Raw genomic sequence first — 20,837 nt, 5'->3', positions numbered from 1 at the left:
GATTGTATATTACGAAACTCAAAAACAAACCTATTTAACAATAACAGCAAGCTTATATAATGATAAACTGGATCGTTCGTACAAGGAAGTAAAATAAAAGGCCTGCAATTGTTAACAGAAGACAAATGGTTCTATAACACGACAATGGGCGTCCTCATATGGCGAAATTGTCTCTTGATAAAATCAAGGAACTTGACTGGAAGGTTTTATATCATCCACCTTTTTCTCCAGACCTTGCTCCTTCCGAATATCATTTATATCGATCGATGCAGAAATTTTAAAATGCAGACGATGTGAATATTGGAATATTGTATTATATTTTGAATCATTAAAATATTAAAGTGATTTTTTGCTTAATTATAAAAACGACATTAATCTTGGGATTATCTAATATATTTAACTAACCCATTTTCTATACATTATATATATAAATATAATATAAGTCTCAAAGCAATTCCATTATCTTGCATTGTTTTTTTATATAATAAACATATTTAATATTATATGTTTTATAGCCCTCTTTTGTATATTTATACGTTTTAATCCATTTATAATTACTATATAAAATTTAATTAAACAATACAAAAATAATATGAACATAATAAATTATATTTTAGATATTTCTTAGAAAAAAATACACACAATTAATGGGTCATATATTTTATTATCCATAATATGGTTTATTTATTTAAGACATAGTATACGTAGATATATAAGATAGCTATGAGTAAATGTAATTCAGATTCGCTTAATGATCAGGGGAAATTTAGACATCTCCGTAAAAGACATTGGTAAATATGCAGAGGAAATTACTTTCATTTGTGGTTAGGTTAGGTAAATTACCTGTCCTATCCTCTTTGAAATGGCAAAGGAAATGTAAAACATCAAAATTTAATATAGATTTTAATTATGTAATAAAATTTAAATATCAGACAACAATAACCCTAAGTAGAAATTCTGTAAATAAAGCTGCTAATACATAATATAACATCGGTTTTCCATTTTCGCTATAATATAACTATGAATAGGGCTCGTTACGACTATTTCAATCGGTCATTTACACTTTCGCAAGCCTTACAAAACATGAAATATAAGAAAAAATATAAACGAAAACAGAAAAATAAAAACCCAAACTGCGATATTGAACGTTTCTTGCGCGTCATTTAACTCTCTCTCTCTCTCTCCAAATCGAACCAAACGTTCGGATATGACAACAGAAATGCCATTAGGGACAAGCTTAAATTTCAGACAAGCTCAGTGACAGAAATAACAGCGGCAAAAATTTAGTTTCGATTTCGTTCAAACAAACTGTCGAAAACTTGCAATTTTAGACGACGCTGCTATAGAAAGAACACCAACGTGCAACGACAAAGAAAGACGGCAAAAATTGGCACAAGCGACAAAATTTTAGTTCGATAAGAATCGAAGGGTATTCCACCTTCGAAGACGAAGCAAACAAATATTTTATTCATAAAGACCGAGATGTGGTTCAACGACAACGTATAAAATTTGTCATACCACCGAAGAATAAAAATGTAATGCACATGAGCAATTTTATACAAAAAAATACACAGATAAACATATTTTATAATGAAAAATATTTAATCATATCTTGGGCATTAATTGCAATCGCTTTATTGTTTTCGTTCCAGGTAACAAAATCAGAGTTATTAAAAAATGTCCTTAAAAATAATATATATTTTTTAATAATCAAATCATTATTAATAATTTTGTAGAATACATACTTAATTTCATTTTTGATATGTTCATTATCAGACAATAGCGATTTCTTCTCCTTCTCCAAAGCCATCTTCAAAAGATCGACTACTCCCACTCTCCACCAATAATTACGCAGCGATCGTTCTTCCTCCTTAAAATAAAATATTGCTAGAAAATGAAACATATTCCATAAAATAAAAACAAGAACGTGCACATCAATCATACGTTATCAATAAACGGTGCGTTAAATTTAATATCCTTGATATTCGATTGCTTCAGTCTATTTTTTCTTTTCTCGTTTTCAGTCTCTAAAGAACGACACAATTTAACGAGCGTTAGGTTTTTTTCGCCTTTTTCCACAGCGCATTTTAAAAACTAAAATATAAATTTATTTAATATGTTATCAAGTATATATAATATAAAAAAGTTTGTTTCATCTCTATAAGTAAAACAATAATCTGATCGATCCAAAATAGTCAGATATTGACTAACACCGTTGCAAGTTGTGTCTCGGTGTATATATTGATATTTGAAAATATTTCTTCTCATCTCTATCAAATAAAACAAAAAATAATAACATCTCTCGGAGACAAAAAAAAATATATGCGACGCGACGGCCAAGAAAGTCTTTGTGATATTCCCGAGGGTGCAACTAGTATGGTGTCACAGAACGTCGACAGATAGCGAAGAGTATTTTCGCTAAAATTATTTTCAAGGAAGAAAACAATCCTTAATAGAAAAACAAACAACAAAAATGTACACACTTATGTAACCATTTAAATTTGCAACACAAGTACACTATCAATATTTATACTGATTTATTTCATATAGGTAAAACCAATAACATGTAAAATCCATCTAAAATCAACTTATATAGTATATATAGAAATCAGGTAATGATTATATTATTTGAAAATAAATTGATACTAAATTTAATCTTAGAAAAAATATTTATATTACGAGAATGAGTCAAATTAAAATCTCAAAAAAATTTTACCTCGTAATTTAGTGAATAAAAAAAAATACAAAAAGCCATATTTTGAGTAGTCTCTATGGCGTGAATTTAGTCCTGACCCTTCACGTTCTCATCGCCTCCAAATATGTAATTTGCTAGCTTTGGCAAGTACCAGTAACATATAGTTTTCCTAAATAACTACTTTTTAATGCGATAAGAAAAACAGTATCAACTTTCCCAGATGAAAATTAAAATAAACTGAATTGATTCGGTTGTTATGAGGAGGTATCACGCTCTTGATTTTCGACTAATTATGTTGAACCTAGACCTCACCTCTAATAACAATCCTTACTAAAAAGCTTTAACATTATGTCTCAAAGAGCTACCAAAAGCTTGACAAGCATCAATGTTAATCCATAAGATACTGCAATGAACTGATGAAACTTTTGTGCACCTGATCTACAGTTTATTTATTTCTACATAATCATTGCTCAACGCATGATCATATAGTATGCCCTGTGATTGGTCAATTGCCTTGAGGGGTGTACCACTATGTGTAAATATACAAGGTGATAATGATTTATTGTACTTGAGTATGGTTGTCGCAATTATTATGTAATCACTATTCAGTATTGATTTGATTACGTATGTTTTATTTTATTTTTTTAGCCTTTTCTACGTATTTTATAGTTTATCTAAAACTAAAATTAATTTTCTGTAATTCAGTATTGTTTTACAGCAACTTTTTAGTCCACTTGTACACTTAATAGAGTATCAGGCATGCGTCGCCATACTGAACTTTTTTTTTCTTCGATGAACTTTAGTGAATCTCACTTCCTAATTACTAAAACAATAAATGACAGAGCTGCTTAACTTTGGTGCATGTTGCAAATGAGGCGGCCATTTTGGACTACTGTTATTTCCACATCTTGCATTCCTGATTCGTACTGCTACTTAGTGGCCATTTTTTACCTTCATATTTAATGAAAAAATGTAAGAATAAAAATAGCATTTGTTTTTGATTTGAAAATATAACGAGCAATACTATTTTGAAAGTTCGAATTTCCAGAAAAAAAAATACCGGGTAAAAATTAATTTATAAAATTTAATTTCCGAAAAAAAAATTTTAACTAAAAAGTAATGATTTTTAAAAGTTTGATTTTTCGGGAACAAAATAAAGGACATTTTTTTAATTCTCGTCAAAGAAAAAAGTTAAGGTTTAATTTTTTATAAAAAAGTGGTCAAAATTTTGTACAAAAAACCACGAATCTACATTTTTGAAAGTTAGATATTTTGGCAATAATCAAGAAATTTTTCGACAAAAAGTATTCAGTACTGAATTTACGGAAAAAATAACACTAAAAAAATCGTAGAAGTTCAAATATTTATCTTAATTTTTTTTAATTTTTGACATTAAATTACTGTTGTACTTAAACATGACGGTCAAAAAAACTTTCGGCAAAAATTAACGGACAAATAATTTTGAGTTTGAATTTTCAAAAAAAAATTATGGTCAAAATTTTTTAATAGTTTGAACTATGAACTAAAATAATTGAATTTTTGACAAAAAATAACTATTGTACTTTAAAATAACGGTCAAAAAATTTTCAACTAAAGATAACGTGCAAATACAAATGAACCTAAAAAAATATTATGTATAAAATATCGATATTTTTTTCGCTGAGTAAAATATTTAACGCCAAATATCAGTACATATTGTTAATGAAAAATATTAAAATATAAAATTAGAAGTGTACAAAAATTTTGTGAGTTTGAAGCAGTCAGTGAAATATTAATATAGAAATACTACAAATATGAACGAATAATTGGACAAATATTACAAATAAGGAATAGTTAATCAAGCTAAAATACTTTGTATTCCAATATTCGGATTAAGGTCTCTAGTAGTACCCCTCTAAATTATTTAATACTATTTTCAATATATGATACTTATTGTCATTATGTCATAATACAAAAAGTGATATAGATCTGAAATATTTTAATTTTATAATAAAAATAATATCTATACTGGTATAATAATATAACATACTAATTACTGTTCAATATGCATCAATACTATTAATAAATCTATTGAAATTACTTATCTATATAGGTAATTAACATAAAGAACACACATAAGACATGGTACTAAAAATATAAAGTATAATGTTAAACCATTAAATTATTATGATTTGCCAACTTTTCAATGTTATATTATATTTCACTTGTGCTTTCACTTGGGCAAAAGTTCAAAATGTAAATTTTGCGGTAAAAGTGGGATAACTTTTAATGTACAAATAATATATACAAAAACAACTTGTAATACATAATTTGACACAAACGTTGTGGTGAAACTCTATAAAACTCACTTATATAAATATGTATATAATAAAATAAAACTTGGACATTTTACAGATATAAAAATGAATTTTAAAAATGCTACTCTGGTCTTTTACTAACCAAATTAATGATTGTTTGTTTCAGTTGCCAAAAAATAACAAATCCGAATAGATAAAAATAGGCCGCTCGTAATTAACCGAGGGTAGAATAGCTAGATCGAAAATCGTATTTCGAGTTAACTAAAGAAGCTTAGCTGATTTATAAGATATTTATATCGGCGCCAGTGGCTGGTATGTCGACAGTCTCCTGATCCCCAATTCATTGTCGATTTATGTTTTATCGATTCTAGACGTCACAACTATGGCTAAGCCTAGCTCGTATTATTAAGAGCGACGAGCTTTCGCTTGCATATAATGTATTAAATCACCTTTAATATCCCGTTAGATATTTCAACCAAATTATTCAAGTTATTCCTATCGCTTTTCTCATCAAAATCTTGAGTATTTTCTTTGAACGATTTTCTCGGAATTTTCGATTTCTCTTTACTCGCGTTCAGCGTTTCTAGGTCGTCGCGCAATATTTTTATGATTATCTTAAAAGAGAGAAAAAATTGAAACAAACGTAAAATATCATTACAGTACTAGATCCAGTGGACGCATGAAGCTGACAGTATTTTTCCGAATATTCTCCCGCTGCTTCTCCGTGACACTCTCGCTTTTGATTCGTCTCGCCTCTAGTGCTTTCAGGCGATTCAGCTTTTCCTCCAGAGCTCGCAATTTGTCATTGACTACGTTTTGGAATTGCTGCCAAACGACGTGAAACTGCTCTTGCAAAGACGACTGCATGCTTTTAACTTTATGGCTTAACTGAAAATACAATGCGAACGGTAAATAAATATTAGGTGAAGTAGCTTTGCAACAATTTAGTGTTGAGCAAATAAATACGATTTATTTCTACTCTTGGCCTGAATTGGATCCCAAGAACTATCACAATAAACGCGTAATTCGTACGAGTGTATGAAATATTGAGTTTCAGATAAAATCATTAAAATATCAAAATCTTAATAAACAATAAATTGTTTGTTATTTACAAAATATATCAATGTTTAGATATTAATGTATTTCTTGATACAAAGGTTTTATTATTTAAAAAAAAATATATACCAAATAATGCAATAAGAATTAGTATGTAAAAACATAATACTTTAAAAAAATATAATGTATACTGTTTTAATCCCTTTTAACTTTACCAGCAATTTCTGTTTTTTTTTTCAAAGAATTTTCCATGACAATTAAAAACAATTATATTATTTTAACATTATGCAGTTTAATGTTATAAATAAATTAAATAGTAAAACTCTAGCGAAATAATTTATATTTAAAAAAAAAATATATAATACGAATAATATACATGCAAAAAAATATTAACTATATTGACTTATATTGACTTTATACCAATAAATAATAAGTATTTTTTGTGATTCACTTCTACTTCTAAAAATATATTTGGACCACCTATAATCGTTGCGACGAAATTTTTTAACCTCTGCTTATAATAAATAAACACAAGAGGCGATGCAATTGCTCCGCAAACATCCTCATCTGCGAATCGACAGAACATTCTCGAACTAGCAATATAAATTTCAAGAGGGAGCAAACGGACAGACGGAGAAAATTGCTTCAGAGACTAGATCAGAGACCCTAAGGAGTCACATCATGAAATACGCCAACAGATCTATTAGCATCAACATGGCAGATCAAAGCCGACAATAATTAAACTCGACACTCCAGCGAACCCTCTCAAACTTTCAAGGCTTGCCGTCTTAACTTCACCACCAGATATCAACATCTATATTTTCATATATGTGTGGTAATTAATATATAATTACAAAAATAAAGCAATTCCAGCTTTTCCAGCGTTTATTTTGACTGTAAAGTCACACCCCTTTGGCTTTAAAACCCAAAATATCTAAAAATAAAGTTGTACAAATAAATAGAGTTATCTTTGTTTAAAAATATATGTTATAACCCTGATATTATTTTTCTGTTAGAGATTATATATTATTATGTATGTTAGGGTTGACCAACAATTTTAATAAAAATTGTATCTTTACTATTTAATTTCTATATAAAATATCTCAGTTATTTAAAAAAGTTTTATATTTCTGTAGTTTTAATTAATTTTGAAAAATTTTGCAGACCCTACTAACGGTAATATTTACAAATAAACTTAATATAAGTACTAATTACAATAAAAAAATTCCAATGCGGTCCAAGGACAATTTTTTTTATTTCAATGTGACCCCAGACTTGCTTTAAGGTCAGCCTTGATGTATGTAATTAACTTATAAAATAAAGACACGATATTATTTTATATTATAAGCTAGCCAGGAAAATAATTGCCATTAACGATTTTTTTCAATTTAATATCTAGCTTAATTATTTAAAATAAGCTCCTTTGGAATCGCCACGTTTTTGCTAATTAATCTAGAAATGAAAAGTTATGGTGGAGTTTTAAGATTCTAGAGAAAAATATCTCGAATTGAACTTTTCGTAGCAACCTGCTTGTTGAAAATTACTGTGTAAGAAGTTGTTGATCAGAATATATTGCATAACCTAACTCACTTAACTTTTGGTAAGCCAATCATGTAAGAGAATTGAACGTTTTAGCTTAGACCCTTAAAAATTCTTTTGGACTGATGATAAACCCCTTTCTGATGTAAATGATCTGTTTGTAGTCATGCGTTAAAATATGACTGAGAAATTGATCTTTCTGATACGTAAGAGAAGCTCAGAACAAATTTAATTCCGTTCGTGCGGCACTCATCAGTTAATCAGTTTTTATTTTTCCTAGTTGTTTTAAGTGCGTTACTAAAGCCTAATTTTTGTGCCAGCTCTCAAATTGCAGTAGTTTTGATTTAACTGAAGCCTTCTATTTGTCGTTATCAACCGAATAATTATAAAGATCTATTTTTTTTTCATTTTTATTCCCAGCACGATTTTTTTAGAACATTGTTTGCGAGCAATTTATGCTGCTTTACTACCTGTTTAGAACACCTACAACAATTTTGCTTAATTTCTTTAGAAATGCAATCAACTAATTTGAAATAAATTTTATAATAAAATGATATCGAAATACACTCTACTATTATCAGCACTTAAAAAATAAATATCAGTATTAAATAAATACTTAATAAATCAAAAATTACAAAATACTGACATTAAAATAAATATTAACAAAAGCAAAGCACAACATGGCGCTTAGATCTTTATTTTCAATCTCAACCTCTCTCAGGCATGTGTACATCTTTAGTCGGTAGTTCTAATCTCGAACTTTATTCAAAGTTGTGTGAACTATATGCTAATATAAATAATCACACAAGATTGTATCATTTAAGCAAGGAAACCATTTGAGCAGGTGAAAATCTCACGACACCATTGTCGTGAAGTTTTCGTTCTTAAAAGTAGGAAGAATGAATTAAACGTTTATTATAAAGGAAGAACTGAAACGCCATAAACTCATACCACTCATAAAAAATCATTTTATAATCGAAAAACTTTATGAACAATATTAGGTGTCGGGAAGTGCGTAAAACGAGAGTAGGCGTGAAAATTACATAAAAAAATAAGAAACTCTTTCCCAGGCATTAAATTAAAAAATTTTAAAAATTTAGATATTATATCTTTACTTTCCGAATATCTCTTGTACCTGAATTGGTTAAACACATAATACTTAATACATTATTTGCTTAAAACTTTGTCACAGCTTATGAAAAGTTATAAAATGTAAAATAAACAATAAATAAAAAACGCACATTTTCCTTCTTATCTTCAATCATTGCAGACGATGCCCCGGTGAACATTCTTACGTGTTTTTCTTGATCTTTTTCCATCATCCATTTCAAGATATTAATAACTTTGACGCTTTTATCGTATTTACTCTTTATGATATCGTTTTCGTTTTTTTCATCCTGCCGTACAACCGACGTCTGTTCTTTGAATTTTTCGTACATTTTACTCATCATCGTTTTATAATCATCTGTAAAGTTTCAACATCAAAAGCGTGTGTGATAAATCATAAACATAAAATAAAAAAATAAACATTTGTATTATATGATTACTAAAATGAAAACGAATCGCGTCCATTACAACAAGCAGATTCAATCTGTGCTGAATTTCGACTTGATCCAAGTGATTTCTCAGCTCGCAAATAACAACATCCTTCTTTTCGATAGCTCGCTCAAAATACACCAAATACATCTGTGGTAGCAAAAATATTTATATATGCATAGATACAAATTATATATGATCTATTAACTCGAGCGTTTACTTTGACGTCTTCTTTCATGGAGATCTTCCGGTTCAATAATTTATCATTCCAAAAGGCGTTCGTTACTTGTTTCCGTTGAATTTGCATTGCCAACTCATTCGAAAGCTTCAACTAAAATATAAAAAAAATATTATACTGCGTCCCCAGGTTTCACGCAGTGGCAACTTAAAAGCTAATCGAGATAACCGTAATACTCATATTTATAAATCGTTTATTTATTCCCCTGATGAATATGAGTTAATAAATACATATATACAATATTATAGTACAATAGTATGATTTATTAATTACTTAGAATCTTGATACAGTTATAAACTCATCACTAAATTTTCTCGGAAAAATATATAATTCTATAGATGGTCGGGCAATTTATTCTCGATACAAATAAACGTAACTTCCTTTGACATACATACATAAATAAATATATATATATATGTACAAAGAAAAAAAAAATATATAAAAGATAAAAAAAACAGAGATAGAGATGTTTTATACAAAATTAGTATATTATTCTAATTCCTATTTAGCTTGTTTTAATTTACATAATACAAAACATGTTTTTTTCCATAATGTATATGTAGTAAACACATTGAATAATTCATTTTAAATAAAGCAAAATATTAGTAAAAGTTTTTTTGTCCATTACTACACGAAACCCGTTCAATTTTTTTTTTAAATTTCATTAGTCACATATTTAGCAAAAATATTTAATTAACGATAATCATATACGGTAAAAATCATACATATAAAAACGCACGACGGTGTATATTACGCGATACAAAACCTGACTACACTACATACAGACGCTCGGAGTGCTACTTCGCTACACAAACTTACGCCTTGCTTCGAGAACAAGCACCGATGACTTTTAAAACGACGCAACCGAATAAATACTTTCGTATCAACTACGTACGACTTAAACATTTCACTAGTAAATGGTTAAAACCAATTAAAATTCATTGACAAATAATATTATAGATCAGTATGGATATGCATTTCTGTCTTTTCATTGTATAGTCCTCAATGTATGTTATTACTATTACGTAGTAACAACACAGATATACTGAGTTATGTTACATACACAGAATGACAGTACAAATCAAGCACGAAACGGATGGCATTCGTTTTTTACTGGTAGATGGACGAAAGCCATTAAAATTGATTGAGAAATATAATTCAGTATGATTATTCGTATACGTTTTTCTAATGTGTAATTCCATTCTTATTGAGCCTTAAGTGTAATCCCTACTGTACACAATAAGTAATAAGCCTCTCAAACTGTGACAGATAACCTTAGGAAGCAGTATAAAATGTATTAGATAAAGTTTTTTATTACCTTGTTATAACGAAGCATTAAAGATTTTTTTATCATTCTTTTCTGTGAAACAGACATTTTGACTTTTTCGGCTTTTTTATTTAGGTTCGGCATATTTATATCAATAATAATACTATTTAGATAAATAAACAAAACAAATCAAATGTAACAACAGAAATGCTATAATTTGAAATGATACAAAAAATAAAAAGTAATATTATCTACTGTCCATCACCTTTTATCATTTAAAATTTTAATTCTATAGAAAAAAATTAAAGCAAATAGTATACGTACCAGAAACTACTTTATTAAAAGTTTTTATTATATTTATCACGAGTAAAATCATAATGTATAAGCACCCAAGAATAAATTCACAATATCCAAGCAGAGCTTCGAAATCTATCAATTACCACAACATAAAAACTAACATTTGTAACTGACGTCTAGAACATATACTAATGCCTTTGGATTAAATAGCCATATTATACATATTTTTCTTTATTATCGAATTACCTACAGTTGGCCAACTAGAAGATACGCTTTTAGCAATGAATGCACAAAAAGCGTGGCTAGACGATAATGCTATTGGTCCTAAATTGACTTTTTCTCCCATTCAAGAAAGCTTCGCCCAAAAACCAATATTTTTTTCTGTTCTAATTTATTTATTATTATTTTATATTTCATTAATTATAAATTATGGGGGGGAAATCATTGAAATTAATTTTCACCGGTAAATATATAATTTTACCAGTAAAAATATAATTTTTCTGGCAGGTGTTAGTAAAATTACATGATTTTAACTTTTCTATATTTAGTAATATAAACATTTATATATAATACTTATCATTATTTATTTACATGTGGTGTATAAATGTTACAGTGAATGTGTATTTTTGGTGAAGTAATATTTTCACTAGTCCAAATACATTTTCACTAGTAAATATTTCTACTAGCGAAAATATAATTTAACTTTTTTATGTTTTAACAAGTTATTTTAACACTTTTCTATTATATTATTATATTTCGTTAATTTATTTTACATATTTTTTTATATATTATTTGGTTATCGTGATTTTTTTTTTATATCGATTCAGAGGCTTTTAATATTTTTTGTTATGTTTATTTATTAAACATTTCTTAATTTATTGCTACTATTTTCTACAAAAATCATTTACATTAGATCAAATTTAAAAAATATTATATAAATTTAATATTTTATATTTTTTATGATATTTTAAATGTGAATTATCATATAATGATATTCCAAAACAGGCAAATGATAGTGAATACATATGTATATACATATGTGCTTGACTATCTTTGTATATGTGTCCACCTTCGTAAAGTAAGTATGTTCTTTCAGACCGTCCAATAGTCCAATACGCTAGGGATAACCCTATGTAACAATTGCATGAAAATCAAATTTATATAATTTGCATGCTCTGCCATTTTAACATAAAAAGCATAATATATTTCTGTAAATATAGATACAATATATAATGATTTACTTTATTTGTCAAATATTTCAATTCCCTGTATTTCCAAATTTCTCTATAAATTTAATTATCTAAAATAATATCCAAGTATTCAGATGCTTTGAAATGTCAACAAGGCTTCTTTACTTGGAATATCAGACTCCAATGAATATGGTGTGTATATACAATAAGGCAGCGACATACTGTAGTTTGTGTTTTGAATGAGAAAGCTCGAAAGCACTTCCGCGTGAAATTAATACATGGTTAATACATAGGAAATTAAACGTAAATAGCAAGTAGAATTAAATATGCAAATGTAATTAAACTACCGCTTATAATTAAACTACATAGATAAACGTAAACAGTTTTTCCTTCAAGCATTTAACTTAATTTAATATTAAATGAATTTATTTATTTTATTTAATTAAACCCCGCTAATGTGTCTGTGTGTACACATACCACATGTCCGTTTGTATTATTAGACCACAATGTCGTTTATAAACATAAAATATTGTGACAGTATACCACACTGCGACACAATGTGCTAGTTGTAGTAAAATATAATGCATACTAGTACAGCGACAATTTAAAAAATAAGGTACATATACATACATATACAAATTATATCATAAAAAAGAATATACCCTTTGAAAATTAACGGTATTTTTAATACGCTAATTGACCATAATAGTCAATCGAAATGCTACATAAATATTTATTTGTGTGATTATTTACTTGCCTTTAATAATAACATTAACAATAGTTTACCCCTATTTTACAAAACTTCATTAATTTTTTCACAATATTATTACTTCACTACCTGAGCAGCAAATACAACATAATTAATCAGCGCACTAGCAGAATATCCTTCAGATCGCTTTACTTTCAAATTACAGTAGAAATACTAATAATGATCGGTCGCAAATCAACTGACGGTTCATCATAGATTTTTCTGACTCTCAAGAATTGTTCCGACTAATGTATAGCTACTTTAGTATCTGTTGCATGCACCACTGCCGTTACCAGTACTTGCGCCCTACAAGTCCAACCCCATGGGCGGGCACCCAGCTTTTGACTGCCGGATGAGCGGGACCCATCCCTCGTTGTACTACATATTTTATTGAAGTTGCATTAGTATTTCCGAACTTTAAAAACCCTTAGATTTTTTTATTAATCGAACATTTGATGTATTTTATTTATTATGTCAAATAATATTTATTAAATGCCCGACTTTGCAGCAACCAATGCTTTCGATGACATTGGTTTTTAGGTGCTTTTTTAGGGGGCGGCAATTTTAAGGATCGCCCTGGGCGGCACATACCCTAGCTACGCCACTGTTGCATTGCGAATTATTCGCTCAGTTAAACGACGAAATTGCCTATAATCTTTCCAAAAATTTCGATACACGATTCGTACATAGTTGTTATTTTTGTAAAACAACTTTACAATTTAATGTGTTGTTACAAACTAATATTACTTTAAACTGTCTGATTTACAGTGCTGCCAGCATAGATAAATTGAATTTGATCAGCCTGTAAAACGATAAAACCCATCTTAATTGTTTTTATGGTTCTTTGAACCCCGATAAGACGGCCATCCCGTGTAGGTTAAAATCACATGAAAAAAAAACGCTGAATACTCGAGGGGGGAAGTTAAACAAGAGTCGTTGTATTTAGTGCACAAAAGTGCAAAAAAACAGTGTATTTAGTGCAGGAGAAAATCTAATTGTTAAATTAATGATAATATCTTTTGAAAATCTGCGTGGTTATTGCTAGCCTAATCGCTCTTTAAATTCCAGAGTATTTAGAAATGACGATTTTATTTGTGTTTTGTTTGAAAATGCAGCTTTGTTTTTATATATCCTTTTAGAGGGGAAATATTATGTTGAAACCCCTACATCATAATAATCAGATTTGAAATTAATGAATTTAAAATGGTAAGTTTTTGAAAAATTTATTTTCTTAAGAAATCTAGAAGATACTAAAAACATTGCACTTATAAGCAAATTTAACTTTCACATTTGCTTATAATTTAAATTACAAAAGTTACTCGCTGCACGGCTAGATAATCAATAAACTATGTATATTTACGATCCACGCGTGTATATTAATATTCTTTAGTTAGCTCAGCTTATAATTGAAATACTGAAAGTAGCTCCTATGCCCAACGAGTGGCTTAAGCGAAACGCCTATTCAAAAATCAATAAGCTGTCCGTCGGCGCGCGCGTTTAGGCCAAAGGGGCTCAGAAAAAAAAGCTGCGGCCGCTTGTCAGGCGAGTGATGGTCTGCGGCTGTGTTTGTTTACATTCGGCGTCCTTCGGCAGATCGCGATGGCTGTAGGGTGATTCGGAGTGACTTAGGGTGAATCGCCATGGCGAGCACGAGCGTCGTTTCGAATGCCTGCTACATCCCTCCCGAGCTGGTGGAGCTCATCATGCGCCATCTGGATGGCAAGACGTTCACCACTTGCCGCAGAGTGTGCAAGCTGTGGCGCCAGATCGCCGACAGGCTGTCGCAGGTATCAGCTGATTTTATAAACTACTAATATAATACTATTCAATTTCTTTGACTCCAATAAAAATTCAATACCAACGCACCAATAAAATAAACAGTAGTCGTGGGCTTAAAGTAGTGACCGACCGAACGTTCGATATTGGTACAGAATTTCAATAGAAAACATCTGACAATTGATAACTATAATTTAGTTCTATTGATATAGTCATACTTTATGTTAAATTCTGATAAGGTTATGCCATGCCTTGCCCTATAAAAAAAATATATTCCTGGCTTATTGTCTTTCACTGCTACGGGTTGTGTGACACACACCTATATAAAAAAAGATCAATTTTCCTATTGCGGTCGTATGACACAGTACATGACAAACAAAAATTTTAATTTTGTAATACTTATCAACATAAATATTAGAATTTTATTTTGTATATTGCTTACGAGAATCTTTACCTTCAAATTAAAGCTATTTTTCTGATATAATTAAATTCCTGAGGTCTGGAGTTGATAAAATTTCGAAATGAAGACCTCACCGAGTAAGATATCGATATATATAAACAAGTGATAATCTGTTGGCGAAATATATGGTGAGTATGTTGGATGAGACAATATTTCATAGCCTGACTCATTCGACATTTAAAGGGTCAATCGTGCATCCTTCTTGCTAGAGTAGTGCGAGGACCAGACTTCACTTTTCTTTATGCGTTTTATTGATTTTTTTAAAATGACTCAACTGTGATAGTTTTGCCAGGTTTCAGAAAATTATAATTATATTTACCAAGCGCGGTCAATATAATTTCTTATAGTGTAATTTCGATTTAGTGAAGTGCAGATCAGTTTCTCTTGACATTAAGGTCAATTCTTCATCGCATGCTACAATCAAACAAAAATTGGATGATTTCTGTTGTGTAAAAGAAGTGCAGTATAAACTAGGTATTGGCGATTATTTCGCATTTATTCGGTTTAAGCGGCACCCAGGCCTGCTGAGAGGGGACAAATTTCCAGGGCCCGTTCTCCTTGAGGGGCCCGACTGGAAAAATCATAGCAAGAATATATTCATAAAAAAATCGACCTCAAATAATGAATCTGAACTAAACTACAGTTGTTTGAGGTGTACCTATATATTGATATATTTTAAGTATAAGTTCCTTCAGACCTTTTTATACATACAAGAAATAAAAGGAGCGGAACATTGCCTTCAAAAGCACTACTTTCTAGGTAGGACTTTCACAATAAACAGTATTATTCAAAGTGGCAGATTGTATTTTTTTGACGCAGCTCCGTTTGTGTTAAAATTTGTTTGCAAATTATTGTTGACTATTGCTTTTTGAATGTTTAAAAAATATTAGACATTAAAGAAAATATTCAACGAATGTAAATTAGTAGCAGTAAATTTAGATATTCAACATGAAAATTCAGATCGAATACCTAAGGAAGAAGCAAAGAAACAATGAAAAATCAACAACAGCACCAGCTGAATTATATAAATTTAATATTTTTGTAGATTGTATTATCAGTAACTTGACAACTGGATTTAATGCAGCAAAATAAATAAATAATACATTCAGTCTCATGTGCTTATTCTTAAATTAAAAATCTAGAAAAAACAGACTATCCTTAAAATATTTTTTTAAATATGTCATTTCAATAAAATTATATCGGAATACATTTTCACCAGTAGAAATATAATTTTATCAGTGAAAATATAAATTATGTGCCAGGTGCTAGTAAAATTATATGATTTCAACTTTTCTTTATGTAGTAATATATATATATATATTATTTACATAAGTACTTATCATTATTTATTTACATCCCATGTATAAATGTTACAGCTAATGTGTATTTTTTGCTAAAGTTATATTTTCACTAGTAAAGTCCAAATACATTTTCACCAGTAAATATATATATTTCTACTAGCGAAATTATAATTTAACTGATAGGCGCTAATATGCTTCTCTTAAATGGCTATGAAACACAATTTGACAGATGCGATACGTCCATTTGCTGTTCAAACCCAAACTTAACCTAATGAAAGTTCTAAAAATAATTTTCGTTTTAGAACTTTTCATTAGGTCAAGTCCAAAATATAAACTAAACCAACTCATCACTCAGGAGAAAATAAGCGGAAGAATAAGTACAGACAGACATAGTATCTCACATATTGCTCCACTCGTTACCAAGCATTCCAACGCTCTTTACCGAACGTTCCCACTGTGACAGCGCCGACACGATTTTATTGATTTTGACGTGAATTTTTACTTCTGAAAAGTGATGCTTTTTGCGCTCTCCTATTAGTCAAAATTCGGTATAGATATGCTTCATTTGAGTCTCACTTATTAGAAGTCGTAATATTATTTTTAAAATCCTAATATGAACGCTAGATAGCGATTTCCACTGCAACGGCGGTGGCACGATTTTATTGCTTTTGGCGTGGAATTTTGACTTCTGAGAAGGAATAATTGTTTTTTGCACCCTCCTATTGACCAAATTCAATTGTAATATACTTTGACCAACACTCTTATGTCATAAGTCCGTACTAATATCAGTAAGATAACTTGCTTGACATATTTTTGTATTTTTTCTAATGTTTTGATAGAAAGTTTCTCCTTAAATTATACTATTTAAAAACAGCTACAGCCTCTTTACATTACAAACATAAAGCAGTATTGCTAAACAAAATAAATAAATGTTTTTCTTCACACACATTTTAGAAATTACAACAATATAAATTAACTTTTCTATTCCTTGTTGGATCCATTTCTGAAAATATTTTTTTAATCATATACCTAAATCCATTATTATGTTTATTTACTTTACTTTATTTTGATTAGCTTTGTTTTATTCGAAATTATTATTTTAATTAAAATTTAATTGGTCAAAATCTAAACATCTTTCGATCCGGATGATTTCAGCCAACGGGCTGTTTCAACCAACTGGTCTATACTCTCCCAAACCTGTGTTAACTTTTTAATTAATATAATTGGAGATTTTATTTCTGAACCTTACAAATGGAAATGAATAGCATAGAACAGTAATGTCACATCTGTGAATTTATTATAGAAAACGAAAAATCTACTCTACTAATGTTAGAGAATAAAATCATTTAAACCAAATTAAATAATATATTTCTGTGAAATTCTTTACAGAAGCCAAAAGTCTAAACAATGTAACAAATATTAACAAGAATACTAGTTCATTTATAAATAATATCTAAAACTCAATCAAATGCTGCACAGACCGAATAAATTAAAAATAAATAAATCTCTAAACACAACAATCATCTTATGAAAAATAAACAAAACGACTTAATTTTAGCCTAGTGTCTCACTACTTACCTAGTTGTTGACTGTGTTTACTTGGTTGCAAGACATGAACGAAAGCCCATCATGTTGCAACAGAAGATTTACTGGATTGTTTCAGAAGTTCCCATAATACAACTTAATATGCTGTATTTACATATTTAAACGTAATAACAATGGCTTTTGCACTCTTTAGCATGCACCAAACTCGTGTCAATGTCGCACGCTGCAGCTAAATACAAAAAAAAATAACAAATTCAGTCTAGAATATATATAGCGTTTTGTTATGCAAGTCGACATGTCGACTAATGTTTTTCCTTGAGTCAACCTTGATAACTGGATTTTTATTAGGTTTCGTAAATAAACAGTGCATATATCGAATTCTAATTATAAAATGTTTTTTTATTATTGTCTGCTGGAAATCGAATAACTTTCGTAATACTTGATTGAAATTAATATCGAAAAAGAACTATTTAAAAAGTAGAAAATTGCCCAATATTTATTCAAAGTAATATGTTTTTGCTAATACAATTATTGCAAAGATATTTAATGAAACTATGTACAAAATGACGGTTAAATTTTTATTAAAATGTTCTTCGTTCTAAAAATGTTTTTTAATCGCAAAAGTTAAATCTCAGTTTTTTCAGCATTCTTTTAGTCAGATTATACACTTGTAAAGACTTACACGACACATTAAAGGATTACTTCTATAGCAAACACTATTATAAAATAGACTTTATCACTCAAATGTTTTATTTGCAGGAAATGGACATATGGGAGAAATTCTGCATATCAGATTTTCCCGACGCATGGGCTAATATAGATGAAAAGGGCGATCTGGCCTGGTTGGACGTGTATGTAAATATTTACTTATGGACAAAAATAAAAACTTCCTGGGTGATAAAAAAATTGTTCCAATCGTTTTCGAACACGCTAGATAAGCAAATAATCACTATAAACGTTAACAAAGGTACCGATTCAATTTACACCTTAAGCTTGCTCCAATTAAAAAATTGGAGCGTGCTTTTAATTGCACTTCTCAAGCTCTTAATCAATTAAACATGAATCACGTTTTATTTTATAGTTGGCTTATTGAATGTTACTTTGAGGAATTCAATTAAAATATATGATATTTCAACGTTTTTATCAAGTGAGGAAATAATCGGACAATGTGAGTATGATATTATATGACTTATGAAACCACTGAACAAGATTTTTGGCACAAAGATAAAATTACAACTTTATCTTTGACAAAATAATCAATTGCATATTTATAATAAATTATAATACTACTAATATTTAAAGTAATCTTTACTTTGTGAAAAATTGTTGTAGATTGTAATTAATATTGTTTAGTAAATGATTGTGTAATTTACAGATTTCTGTTATTTCGAAAATGAATTTGTTAAAGTGATTCATTCTTACAATCACACATTATTTCTAAAACCTAACACGGTACAATGTCCAATTTCTGATGGTCTCGCAGCTATTGATAATGTATATTTGTTCAGGTAATTTACTCATATAATTTATTTGTTTCAATGGACGTTCTACAAGATAGATTATTTATCTATTTGATTATATTTCAGGGTGGTCAGCGACACGTGCTATTACGTGACGCTAAAGCAAGAACTGTGGATTTACCAGTTTAGATTGTGTAAAACACAATCCATATTAGTCAAATGGTACAATTCCGACACTATAACGGCCATTGACATATATAAACATAAAATATACTTATTGACTCATTCTGGAAAGATTCTGACGTACGATCGGAACAGGCTCATCAAAGTACGCGATGTCAAATGGCCTTACGACTCCAGATTGTATCAAAAGTTTTACTTATGCAGAGGAAATATCTTCTTCTATTGTGGTAACTGATTTAAAAATTGATTTACTACATTATATGAAACTGATGTATATATATATATATACATATTATTTATAGATTATGCTACATTTTATATATCAATCCCGAATGGCAAAGAGATGACTTATACTGGCTTCTTTGCGTCTTGCATTTTATTTCATGGAAATATATTAGTAATCGGGACTTACTTTGGTCTAGTAAGTCGTATATCAATCACTTTAAATCATCAATGATATTTTTTTATACCATGAACATTTATTTCAGATATCATTATATTTGATAAATAATACAGAGGATTTGTTGAAGCTCAATCAAATCACGCCGATAGTGACACATCTGTTGTGCGTCGAGTTCCCGATCGCCGGAATCGACGTGTACGAGGAAGAGGGCACTCATAGTCTGTTTGCATGGACTCGATCGAACATATTTAAGATCAAGTACAAGTATGAATCAACCTTCTGTGCTGAAACAGTTCTGTGCAACAGTTTGGAACTTTGTACAATAGTCAATAATAAGTGTTCCGAATCTAATAACTACGACTTGAATTCCAATGATGACGCTACTTGATAATCTTCTTTATTATATGTAAAAATGCCTTTATCCTAAATTTATTTATTTTATTAAACATTGATGTATAAACTTAAAACTATATTGAAATAAATCTTGAATGTATTCAATTATATTTAGTTTTATTTTTCAACTTCACTTATCGTCGCTACACATTAAATATGACCCATATTAATTATGACGTATTATATTTAACACTTAATCAAAGGGTCAATTTTTCGCCGACAGCTGCGTGACAATAAGCAGTTTTACGAGTATGTCGCACAACAAAAAATATATTAAATTTTGCATTAAATGAACTTTGACTTGCCTTGATCTGTTAAAATCATTTAATTAATAGTTTTCAATCTGCGGGTCGCTTAATCATAAATTAAACTACGTCTAAAATGTGTTATTTTTATTGAAAAATATCTTATCAATAAATTTAAGAGCATAATTAGATCTCTATTCAAGGGAAA

At 29.3% G+C, this 20,837-nt stretch overlaps 1 protein-coding gene and 1 long non-coding RNA gene across 3 annotated transcripts; one reads left to right on the top strand and one right to left on the bottom strand.

The window, feature by feature from the left end:
* Nucleotides 1–726: 726 nt before the first annotated feature.
* On the bottom strand, nucleotides 727–18,697 carry LOC148237812 (uncharacterized). Of its 2 annotated transcripts, XR_015812615.1 has the most exons (8): nucleotides 17,979–18,697; nucleotides 9,344–9,454; nucleotides 9,135–9,273; nucleotides 8,829–9,052; nucleotides 5,651–5,880; nucleotides 1,945–2,094; nucleotides 1,746–1,870; nucleotides 727–1,682 (listed from the first exon to the last, which is right to left on the bottom strand). It is a non-coding gene; the product is annotated as an uncharacterized LOC148237812 (long non-coding RNA). The 2 variants fall into 2 exon arrangements; XR_015812616.1 differs by lacking the exons at nucleotides 727–1,682; nucleotides 1,746–1,870; nucleotides 1,945–2,094 and adding an exon at nucleotides 5,338–5,606 and having other exon boundaries at nucleotides 5,683–5,880.
* LOC148237811 (uncharacterized) lies at nucleotides 14,378–20,489 on the top strand. The gene is made up of 7 exons (XM_088205140.1): nucleotides 14,378–14,650; nucleotides 18,705–18,912; nucleotides 19,027–19,113; nucleotides 19,321–19,453; nucleotides 19,532–19,815; nucleotides 19,891–20,009; nucleotides 20,077–20,489. The coding sequence occupies exons 1-7, from the start codon at nucleotides 14,504–14,506 to the stop codon at nucleotides 20,377–20,379; spliced, it is 1,281 nt and encodes a 426-aa protein (XP_088061266.1). The 5' UTR covers nucleotides 14,378–14,503; the 3' UTR covers nucleotides 20,380–20,489.
* Nucleotides 20,490–20,837: the final 348 nt, after the last annotated feature.

Source organism: Plectrocnemia conspersa, unplaced genomic scaffold, assembly GCF_051122295.1.
Source record: "Plectrocnemia conspersa isolate PC_06_02 unplaced genomic scaffold, ASM5112229v1 ptg000002l, whole genome shotgun sequence".
Taxonomy (NCBI): Eukaryota; Metazoa; Arthropoda; class Insecta; order Trichoptera; family Polycentropodidae; genus Plectrocnemia; species Plectrocnemia conspersa.
This window is presented reverse-complemented; position numbering and strand designations above follow the sequence as displayed.